The 12,106-nt window shown below is 37.2% G+C and overlaps 1 protein-coding gene across 1 annotated transcript in view; it reads left to right on the top strand.

The window, feature by feature from the left end:
* Window positions 1-4,364: 4,364 nt before the first annotated feature.
* The window catches only part of LOC104497324 (solute carrier organic anion transporter family member 1C1-like), a 19,573-nt gene continuing 11,831 nt past the window's right edge, over window positions 4,365-12,106 (top strand). The window contains exons 1-6 of the mRNA XM_010140563.1: window positions 4,365-4,475; window positions 5,086-5,227; window positions 5,334-5,466; window positions 7,022-7,152; window positions 7,372-7,518; window positions 11,920-12,018. Of these exons, the coding sequence (XP_010138865.1) occupies window positions 4,365-4,475; window positions 5,086-5,227; window positions 5,334-5,466; window positions 7,022-7,152; window positions 7,372-7,518; window positions 11,920-12,018 (763 nt within the window). The remainder of the gene's footprint in view (window positions 4,476-5,085; window positions 5,228-5,333; window positions 5,467-7,021; window positions 7,153-7,371; window positions 7,519-11,919; window positions 12,019-12,106) is intronic.

The raw sequence follows: 12,106 nt of genomic DNA, 5'->3' as shown, positions 1-12,106 counted from the left end.
ACGTCTGTTCTTCTACCTGGGTGCAGACTGACAGCAATGATAAATAGGGGACCTATTGCTGATGTTCATGAATGTTTCTCCTCAAACTTTGCAATATCATCATAGTTTAAAGCCATCCAAATGCCGGTTGTAGCATATGTAAATTTGAAATTTTCAGAAGAAGCAAATTGTGATTTATTCTAGTGATATTCCGGAGAATGCATCTAAGCATTTTAAAGATTTAACAAAAAAATAATAATCAAGGCATTAAGAACTAGGCAGGGGTAACTATTCTTCACCTAAATAAAAGTATGAGAATGAAACAGTTTATCTGAAGAATAGGTTTAATTGCATTTCCAATATTTTGAATCCTTTTAACATAAAGGAAGTTTCAATATGTACATTTCCCTCCTTGTGTTAAATTATTCAATTAATTAAACAAGGAGTTAGCACTTAAAGACTAATGCAGGAACATTGCAATTAAAACCATTGTAGAAAATGACTTTTTTCTGTGTTGCATATATTCTTATCGTATGGTAGAAATGAGCTGTGTTTTGATTTGCTCACTAAGTGACAACACTGAGTCCTGCTCGCAAAATAGAAAAATTGAAACTCTAAATAAAGAACCATAATAAATCAATAAAAATATAATAATCACAGTAAAATTTGTAAAATTCTCTCAAGCAAAATCCAATAGCAAGTGTGAATATGGCAGATAAAATGATTGTCGACAATTAACTAACAAGCTTCAAGGGAAAGTGAGAACTTGCATACTTTTGGACTTAGCAAGTTTATTATTTATTTTACCTTTTGCAACTAAATAATAGACTTCCATGTATTTCACTGAGTTAATTTAATCTTTAGCAAAACTCTTAATGTATTTTTATACAGAAAAACTAATGAAGGCTTTTCATACAAACTTTGTATTTCAGTTTACTTTTCTCTGAAAAGGAAGGGGATGGTGGGACAATGCTTCTTCCTTCTGGGGTTCCCGAAGTTCCTGGAGTAGTAAAACTATTTTTTCTGTATTTAGAAATCACCAGAATGGTCCTTTAATTAAATGGGAGTCTGATTTTGTAATTAAAGTTTCTGCAAAAGTGAGAAAAGTGCTGTTATATCCAACCAGATGACCAAAAATCTATTTCTTGAGACTGTTGATAATGCCTAGAATGACTTCTGGGTCAGAATCCTTCCTTGCACTGGAGCATTCTGCTTGAGAGAGGACACGGATTGGGTGGGTTTGCCTGTATGTGCCTTGTTAGAGAGCTGATTTTCAACTTGTGGTTGGTCAGGGCACAAGACCTGGGCTAGCTGTGGGTAATATGCTCACTCTTTTTGTTTGGCCAGTCTGTAGTCAGCTTGGAGAGATAGCTGTGTCATCCTACATCTCCTATTGCCACCTGCAGAAATTGCTTATGATTGTGTTAAATAATTCTGATTTATAATAGGCAGGGGGTCTGATGGGAGGCTGTGATTTCCTGAGGGCATCTGCTTCTCTTTAGGTCTCTCTGAGGGTGGACCTTAAGCACCTTTGCATTAGAGTTGTGACAGAGAGGGCCCATACCAAAAACTGGCAGGTGTTAATATGCAATTCATGCCCTGTGAGGAGTGGAGTCATCCCTTAGTGTCTCTGCCTACCCTCATCAAATGTATCAAGAAGGGCAAGTTACTGAGGCTCCCGGTTAGACGCTTGGAAACTCTGAGCCTGATCTCTCAGGGCTTTCGTAGATAAGCTGAGCCCCTCCATGGTTGTTGCGTGGATGGTAGGGACCCTCCTTTGGAGAGGTGCTTAAAGCAGCTTTAGTGTGTGGACTTTAGGAAGATATATTAAAAAAAAAGAAGAATGAAGAAAACAAGTTGTTCCTCCCTGGAGAGGCTGGCACCCTGCGCATGCTGTCAGGTAGGCTGCCAAAGTACAGACAACACAAGAAACCTGCCTTCGTTAGCAAAGCTTTTGTATCAGTGATTGTGGGAAAGTTTTGCAATCGACATAAGAAGGAAATCCAAGGTTTAAAAAAATGCTGTGGAGTGCTCCACTTCTTGGAGTAGGCAGCGCTTTTGCTGTGACGTTGTGCTGGCTTCAAGCCTGAAAGCCCTGGGGCATGGGAAAGAAACAGCCTGACACCGCAGTGACACATGTAAGTTTTCTCTCTCTGCCTCTCCCTGTCTTTCCTGAACCTCCCTTCCTGCTTCTTTCCATTTGTTTGTTTGTTTGTTTGTTCTTTTAATTGTTAGGTGCTAGTGGAAGACCAACTAGGCTTTTTTTATATCTCAGTATCACTAAACTTAAAAGGAATTATGTAAAGTGCAAAGGTACAATTCTGCAAATCAGATTTTTGTGTTTTTAAAGGATAAGCTCTTCGGGATGTTTTATCACTGCACACAAAAACTATTCATTATCATTAATTAATTTTTAAAAAGTAATAAATGATATCGTGTATTATTTTTCATGCTTCATTTAATTTTAAATACTACTGGTGTCAATGATTCACTTGTTTGCTAAAATTCAGGTTGTTATAGAGTGGTTGTGAAAATGTTACACAGTGTATGTTATGTACATGTTTATACAGTTTAACATTTTCTGTAAGTTTTAGGTAGTTTATTAGGCTGGCAGCATAACATTAAATATTATGAAAAGAAAACCATGTCAATGATCAAAATACTGTTTATTTAAGAGAGTAAGACGTTTCACAAAGTTAATAATCAGTGAAATACAGATCAATAAAGAATGTATTTGCCTTAGTAAGCTCTGTCTTTCAGCTTCTGTCCTGGAAAGTTTAGGGTAAATCTGAATTCACCATACTTTGATTGTCTATTACTTCTTTTTTCAATGTTTTTTTGATTTGTGAGCTGCTGAAGATGGTCTAAGGAAGATTAGGTCCCTTTAGACATTTCATAAGTAGATTGTTCTGTAATATACACGTGTTTGCTTTCATGGTCACTTTTGGTGGACCCTATTGGAGTAGGATTTGGAACTAAAAACTACAAAATTTAAGTTAGGGTGCTTATGAGGCTTTTATATATCTTTATTAGATATTAATGACTATTCACAATCATTAGGAATAACTTCTGGGAAGCTGTTGGGTTGCCAAGGGAGTGTTGTCCTTTCTGGGCATGTCTGGACATTTCTCAAGGACTCCAGGTTTCTACTGGACATTTTAGGTGAATTGAGCTCTCCAGAGGAACAGTGACCTTTGTGGCTTAGCCCAAGACCCTGCCAAAACCCTGCCGCCCATAGTGTTGGAAATCCCTTGTGACCCTTAAATGGCCTCCACTCGTGGGTCAGCTGGCCTTTGGGGCCTGCAGGAGGGGAACTTTAAGGAAGTTCTCAGAGAAATTAAACAGAATGGGATTGCCAAGATCCCAGTGTCTAGGGGGAGAAGTGTTACAGGCCAATTTCTTGATCTACGTTCCTCTATATTCCTCTAATACATGTGCCAACGTATATCAGAGCTATGTAATTGATTTTGGTACTACTGTGCCAGTTTTTTAGCAGATGAACTTGGCAATAACTCCTTTTGACTTGTTATTATTCCAGATCTCTCTGTATTATGTCGTTTACCCTGACCAGCTTATCTACATTAACCAACATAACTAGGTTGATTCCTTATATCAGAGCCAGTTTTTACTGAAAACTTTGTCAGTCCCATTAAAACAGCTACATTTCTTATCTGTCTGACAGAAACTTGTGGAGACTTGTGGACTTAGAGATAGTAATTATTCATTCTTTTGATCAGTGCCCTCGTTTTGCCTACTACATCTTCACCTATCATGTCTCTTACCCTATTTTCTCCTCAGTCGTCATTTGTGGTCTGATTCTACAAACATTTATCCAATAAATAACATTACTCATAGGAATGTTGACAGAATGGTACAGAGTAGTGTTCAGTATTTTTGCAAATTCATAGATTACTGAGTTAAAGAAAATGCTCATAAATATATCGGGATCCTACTGGATCATACTAGAGGTCCATCAAAAATGGATATCTAAATGAGAATATAAGAATCAGTTCAAGCGTGGTGAAGATGTTTCTCTGACATAGTCTTCTGGCCTCCAGCTGCCTAGAGACTTTCCTTCTCTACAAAGATTTCTGAAGACTGTCAGCAAGTTGTCTCTAAATTTTCCATCTGTCCAAGAAGGTCCTGAAGTCTTTTAGAAAGCAGATTTCATAAAGCAGGTGCACCAATCCTTAGCTCATTACAATGACTCTTTGAACATTCTTTAACTTCCTTCCTGAGAAAAAGTTTCAATGTGTAGACACCTCAAGCAGTGTTTCATCATGTCTGAAAAACACTGGAACCTTTATTCTATGCAAATAATAGTTAATTACAGTGATACTTTCCAGACAGGAAGACCTACATATCGTATCTGGAGGCGGTAAACCATGGATGGGCCAATCACTGCTAGCCAACTTAAAGACAAGTCACTCTTCCAGGACAACAATGGCAGCATAGTTCCTGCCAGGAATGTGTGTCAGAACTGTTCAAAAATAAAGGTATGGAAAGGAGCCTTCATCACATATTTTCCCTGGAATCCTGAAAACGACAATATGAAGTTCTATCAAAATTCAGTTAGTTTTGACACTATATGTTTTGTGATTCCAAGCCCAGAGGATTCAATAACTGTGTTCACTAGTTAAGAAGTGAGGCAATATTTTACTAATGACTCATTTAGAGGTGTGCTATAGTCACAGCGGTAATTGTATCTATATCTTTTTATCCATGTTTTTGAGAACAGGAGGAGTAATGAGAGTAATAAGGAATAATAAGTAATAATATGTATTACTACATAATAGTAGTATGGGTAATGAGCAACTTTATGCTGCAAGTTTTCCCTAAGGAAGGAAATAGATAAAGCAAAATGTGGTGGACAGATAGAAAGTGCACACAGTCAATGTCAACTTTCTTTTTTGTTGCAGCAGAAGAGACTGTGGAGGCCATCCTGAAAGAGAAAGTAAAATATTCTGTTTTAATGACAACAGTAGGAAACATCTCTTCACAGAGAATTAGAAAGCAAAGCATTTGATTTTGGGGTTTCTTGAGTAGAGCATCCAGCCATGAAGGAAAACCTACTTCTTTGCAAACTCAATTATTTTCTCTCTCCAGATATTTCTTGGAGCTCTAGCTTTTTCCTTTTTTGCCAAAGGATTTTCTGGAAGTTACATGAAGAGCATGTCCAGTCAAATTGAAAGGAGATTTGAAATCTCATCATCAATTGTTGGCATTATTGATGGGAGCTTTGAGATAGGTATGTGTACTTTATTTGAAAGTGGATAGATACTGCATCTTAATGCATTTTTCCCCTAAAAAATGTATCTTTTTGTAATCTTACTGGTTCCCTCCTGTTGATGCAGGTAACTTAATGGTAATGGTGTTGGTGAGCTACCTTGGACCAAGAGTTCATCGACCAAAAGTAATTGCTGTTGGATGTCTCATCATGTCCTTAGGGACATTTTTGTCAGTGATGCCTCAGTTCCTAATGGGACGGTAAATATGGAGTGTTTTCACATTGTACACTAATTAAACTTGACCATAGGAGGTGTTTTTAAATCCTACACCTGAGCTAAAAGCTTGAAAATAGTAATTTCTTCCAGAAAGGTTTTAATAGGTGGAATTTTTAGTATTCACTTTCTGATATCCTTTCTGAAAACTTACCTCTTTCTACAGGTAAGTAAGATGGACTCTTCAGTTTTCTACAAAAGTTATACATAATTAGGGCTAAAGTGGGATGAATTTTTCACCTGGGATGGATATATATAATTATAGGGATGTTTTAGTTGTTCTTCCTTTTTTTTTTTTTTTTTTTTTTTTTTTTCTCCTCTTTTATAAATTGCGATTTGTATATACCTAGAATATAAAATTTTAGGGGTGTTTTTTTTTTTTTTCTTTTTTTTTTTTTTTTTTTTTTTTTTTGTACCTAAATGAACTGTAATGAGATCTTGAAGGAAGACCCTTCTTTCTACATGGTGGTTATTCATGCTAAGCTCTTTAAAATTATGAAGATTTGTATCGATCTCCACTGAACACAGGGAGAGTTAAATATCTAAATATTTTTTCACATGTAATTTTTAATGCATACATAGTTGTCAGAAGCACTTCATACCTCTCCAATACTTCAGCGTCCTTACTGAATAGTAGTTGAAAATAAAGCCCCTCTGTCTCTGAAAAATTAAAATTTATTTGTGCATATTCTTTAGTTCCAAGACCAATACCTGTGATAAGGAGGATATGGAAAGAATTTTATCTGGGGACCATGTTATGGGAAGTCGCCATAGTCACTATTCTGCTTGGGAACCTGCACTGCAGGGGACAGCACAGACCAGAAGGAGAGTTATGGATATCTCAGAATTAACCCAAACTCACAGCCAAGTTCTGGAGATTGCCTATTCTTCACAACATTGAGAAAAACCCATTGGCCATTGGAACCTCACTGTCATCCATCGCAAACTAAAGGTTATCACTTGACTGTGCAGTCGGAGGGAATATCTGCTCTCCAATTATCCCAATGTAGCATAAATTACTCAAGCTGACTTAGCAGATTGCTGGCTGCCTAAATACAGACAAACTGGCACATATATGTAGCAACTTGTGTTAATATCTTTGTAGGCACAGATAGGTTACTAATAGGTCCTTATCTAGCTAATTTTAAACTAGAAATCCCTATGTTATACTTCTGTCACACAGGTTAAAAAACAGTGTCAGTATGGAAAAACATCAGCACTGCTGTACATAGACAGACATGGATAGACTCTGTCCTTCAATCTAAAGAATGATCTCCTAAGCCTTAGAAGCAGCTTTTTAAAAAAATTTTTTTATTTGCTCTTTAGCCTAAGAAAATATTTGGGTTAGAATGGTCAGAGCATTTTGAAAAAGGTGTGAAGATACCTATTTTTTTGTTAAACAGAAGCACTGGAACTGGGTTGCCCCTCCCCTTTGCCTGCATTTAACAGGAATAAACATGTATGAACACAAGGCTCATACACACTTCCTGTAAAGCAGAGTCTTTCACGTGTCAGTTGTATTTTACACAGTTGTTTTCCAGTTATAATTATGAAAGGATAACTGTTACTGTGGACAACTCCTCTACAAGTGTGTCAGCTTGCTCCCCAACATCATCGGAAAGCCATCCAGTCACAGATGCTACAGAAACACCCAGAGCAATGAAGAATTTTGGTAAGCAAAAGCTCTGATGCTGGTTTCCCTTCTGCTTGTCCCGATTTCATACATCCTCTTTTAATGGAAAGCAGTAAAAACCCTTTAGAAACCATGATATGTACAAACCCATCCTATAATGGTTGCAAAAAAAAAAAAAGTATTTAATGTTATTTTTCTCTTGCAATAAAGTATTGTCAGAGTTATGTTCACAAAAATGTAAATGTTTATGGCCTGCAGGATGTGAGAAAACAACAAAGTCCTATCTATGGCTCTTTGTGTTGATGGGGAACCTTTTACGTGGAATTGGGGAAGCACCAGTTATGCCACTGGGGGTTTCATATATTGATGATTTTTCTAAAGAAGAAAACTCAGCATTTTACATAGGTAATATGCAAATGAGTGATTCTTATCCTAAGCATCCTTTTCTTTAACATTTCTGTAGCCAAGCAAATACTCACAGAAAAATTCTCTCTGTTTTATTCTGGATAATTTTGAGTTGTACAGAAACAAAATAGCAATGGAAAAGAGATCTCATGTTTATTCTCAAAGGATATTTCTCAGATGATCCTTTTGCTTTCCCCAAGTGGCTTCTGCTACATGTGCCTGTTTCCTCTGTGATGAAGAAAAACATAATCAAATACTTGTTTCTCCAGAGTGAGAAGTCCTATCTGTCTTATCTGGCATATCATCTTCCATATCACATCTTCACAGGATAAAATTCTTCCCAATCACTGTTTCACAGATAAGAGAATGATCCATAATGTAAGGATGAGTAAAGTAATCGCAGTAATGTAATCACGGTAATGTAAATATATGACAGACGCTTTTACCTGACTTTTTGAATTTTACAGGCAGCACACTTCCTGATGAAAGCTTTTTAAAGTCACAGCTTACCAAAGGAAAAACCAAAACCTTGCCAGGGTGTTGTAAAAAATCCCGTCTAATTGGGATTTTGTTGTTGTTTTGATGGAAGATAACCTATTGCCCAAGACAGGGGCAATAACCAAGCTGATTGATTTATTGCCAAACTGATTTAATATCATGGAGTGTTTATGTGGCTGAGGGAGGTCAAAACTTCTGCCTGAAGTAAACTTAGTGAAGTTGAGCTGGTCGTAAAGACAGTAAGACAGTTTCAGGAAAAGTATGTAATGCTACAGGGTAAGACCATCTTCATTTGGGGATGAAGACATTGTGAAGGGAGCTGACAAAAACAAAAGTTCCACTCAGCAGTTATCCAAAATATTTGTAATTCCTTCTGAGCTTCAATTTAAATGTATTTTTAAAAGTTTAGCTGAAGTCTTTTCTTTGCAGAATCTGACTTGAGAAAGATTGTGACAGGTTGGAGACTATTGGGAAAGAGAGATTGAAAATATAAACACAGAGAATAGTATGGATTCAACCAAAATGAAAATTTGTTTGGGTCATGCAAGTAAATAATTTCCTTTACAGAGTATTAAAATGTTTCATTTTAACATTCTGAATACCAGTTTTCAGTCACATTCCATTTTTATGGACTGCACTAATTTGAAAAAAAAAAAAAAAAAGAATGTTGAAACACTCTTTTCCATAGGGCTAAGATTACTTTTCTTGACCAACTTTAATTCTTTTCTAGATCTATTTTTTTTATCACCTGACCTAATCAATCTATGATTGGTGCTTTTGTAAAATACAAAATAAATTGTCCTATAATAAAAGAAAATCAGTCGAGCCTTTCTAAAAAATATTTTGCTATTAATCTTGTTATCTGACCCTGAGCAAGAAGCTTCACCTTCCTGTCTCTTTTTCTCCTGCCCTTAGAAGTTTTGTGAGTAAGAACTTGTCATTTTGAGGCAGAGACGTCTTTTTATTAAGTATCAATAGAAAACATTATGAAGTGTCAATAGAATGCATTAAAATCTTATTCGCAGATATGTAGTACAAATGATAATTGACAGCAATAAAACTAGAGTTGCCCTAGGAAGGAACAGAAAAGGAAGAATTGCCATTTTTATTAGGCTGTCTTACACAATTTAGCAGAAGATGGTAGCTTTTCTGCAGAACTGTGTGAGACAGGTAATTGATTTTTTTTTCCCCCAGAAAAATTCTGAAGTTTACAGACTGAGTTTTATAGAAACTTTTGAATTCATGTAGTTTTACCAGGCCATCGATGTGGTCCTGAGTTGGTGCAATGCATTGTACATCGTATATAGTCCTGAAAAGCTCTACAATCGCTACTCACTGTGACTGTAATGTGTAATGATCTGACCTTCCATATCTACATCCAACTGGCATTTGTCAAAAGATAGGAATATCAGGATCTCATTGGTTTGCTTTGTTCTGAAAGGGGCCTTTGATGCATTGACCTTTGAGGCCAAATGTTCTGACTGAGAGGTTATTTCCCAAATATTCCCCATGCCAAGCACCTAATTCATTCAGATCTTTCATGGTCTTCAAATGTTTCGCTTCTGTTTAGGTACCTATGAAAGGGTAGGCAACATACATATGAGGATTTAACCTACATTAATAAGCTTTCAGTAGCCACTTTTAAAAAAGAGTTTCTGATTTTATTTGAAAGTGAATGTTGACATGGTTAATTAATGGCAGTAGCCATCAGACTTACCATGCAAGAGGAATAAAAGATATTTAATGAGCACTTCACTTCCATGGATTCCTTACCAAAGCAGAGTCTTTGAATGAATGAAATTTCATCACTGAGTTGAGCACAAGTGTATAATCTTGTACCTAATGAATCCATAGCTTCCATAGGAACATATTTGAGGCCAATGTATGTTGGAAATTCTAATACGTGTTACATGCTAAATTACTCATCAATAGTTGGCTTGACTTGGCTGAGCTGTCAATATGCAGCAGGCGATTATTATTTGTGTTTGTTTTATCACAATACGAGCATATTATCTCAGTGAAGTTGTTCTTGAATTTAAATGGTATGTGTGCAATTTAATTTAAAAACCTTACATGTGCAAATTATTGCACATATGCTTCTTAGCTTATAGCTTATAGTATCTTAAAGAAATATACTGCATACAATATACTGCTGCTTTTTATCTGTTTATTTTAGAAATTTACCACTGAGTATTTGAACTTTGGAGATGAGCTTGCAGAGTTGTGAGTAGCAAGTTCTGCTTTAGACTCATTGATGAATACATCTAAAGAGCTAATTCCTGGCTTATAGTGTCAAAATCCTGACTCTGCAGAAGTCAGTCATTTTGGAAGCATCAGAATTTAGTCTAAAAGGCCAGATCTTCCAATGATGCAAAATGAGAGAACCAAATGAAAGCAATATGCAACTGAAGCAATGAAGCAAAGATGAAAAATTGGATGGTTAAATTACATTGTAAGAATTTATAACCGAAGTCCTTGATCATAAGCTGAGCAATCACTGTATTCAGAAAAGAGCTGGCAAAACTAACAGGAGGAAGATCTCTGCAGTGGAACAACACAGAAGGGTTTATAGAACATAGTGCTGAATGTGAGCAAGAACTGACAAGCACTTGGTCAAGAATTCCTTTCTTTTCTAATACAATTAAGCCTCTGCAGCTTCAAACAGCTCCCAGGTGGCAGTTCCATACTAGAATTCAGAAATCTGAATCACTGAACTTTTTGAAACTGTTACCCTCTCATAACTGAACTTCAACAGGTCAACACAAGTGGCAAGGGAATGCGAGGACCTATGCTTGAATTATTTTGAGGATATTTTTATTTTATGTTGATTGCCAGCAGTGGTCACCAAAATCAGATTGCACTGCATTTACATACCCAGTCAGCAAAATGCAGTCTTAGCTTCCTAGGATTCTGCTAGCCTTCACCGCTTATTCATTTGCTCCTAGGGGTATCCCACCTTCTGATCCCATGATATCACCTTTGTAAGCAGAGGAAGAATAGGAAACAGAAGTTTCAGTGAGGCCAGTGGCAAAACCGAAAGCTTCTTTTAAAGAAGTTACTTGATCACTAGATTTCTTGGTTTTTTGTTTTGTTTTGTTTTGTTTTTACAGCTGTGTAAGTTAGTATTAACACAATAATTGGGTGATTGGCTCATTCTGGTGCTGAATGGATCAACAAAGATTCTGGCTAATGAACTTTGATCACACACAAGGACACTTACTTCTCCTTAGTGTCCACTGAAAATATTCTCAGGGCCCTGTACATCATTCCATGTCTGCACACTTTTATTGCCCGTCATCCTAATGTGACTCCAAGCTGCAAAGTTGTGCCACCTTATATACACACCATCAGATCAACTACTGCCACTTAAAATTAAACAAGGGACCTGAACACATAGTGCAGGAAAAGGTCTTGACTTCTGCAATCACAGAGCAACACATGAGTGATAAATAGAGTTACAGGTAGACTTATGGCACCTCCAGTGGGCCTGCGGTTCTATGTTCATTAGTTAACTGCCGCAAGCTGAATGATGCAAATACAAATATCTGAGAAGTAGGGAGGAGGAGGGATAAAAATCATTGCAATGTTTTTCTTTTTCTTCCTGTTCCTTCCAAGACACCAGTCTTGCCAATGAAATGCATACAGGAGTCCACATGAGGCTGTGCTGTCTTCGGCAAAATCCTGTACAGAAGCAGCAGACTGCTTCCACACCGCAGCTAGCATGTTGGCAGTCTGCGGATTATTTTCTTGCTGCTCAGAAGCTCCCATTAGTCATCCCCTAACAGTCTGTGCCTGTCTTCTGTCTCCTCCTCCCTCTCTTTTTTCCTTGCCCTCAGAGGAGAAGGAGTGCTTGTCTGCGCAGAGTTTTGCACACTCTCCTGTGCTGCCTCTCTTCTCTTGCAGGCCTGGTGAGATCCGCCGGCATGTTTGGGCCAACCCTGGGCTTCCTGCTTGGGTCTTTCTGTGCCAGCCTCTGGGTTGACATTGGCCTTGTGGATATCGGTAAGAGACCTTGGGGTGGTGCATTAACTGAGAAGATGGCTCTGTATAAGAACATGCATGACAAGAAGCACCTTCCCAGCTCACTACT

This window comes from Buceros rhinoceros, unplaced genomic scaffold, assembly GCF_000710305.1.
Source record: "Buceros rhinoceros silvestris isolate BGI_N320 unplaced genomic scaffold, ASM71030v1 scaffold6627, whole genome shotgun sequence".
In the NCBI taxonomy this organism is placed as follows: Eukaryota; Metazoa; Chordata; class Aves; order Bucerotiformes; family Bucerotidae; genus Buceros; species Buceros rhinoceros.
Note: the sequence above shows the minus strand (reverse complement) of the source record. Positions and strands in the feature narration are given on the sequence as shown.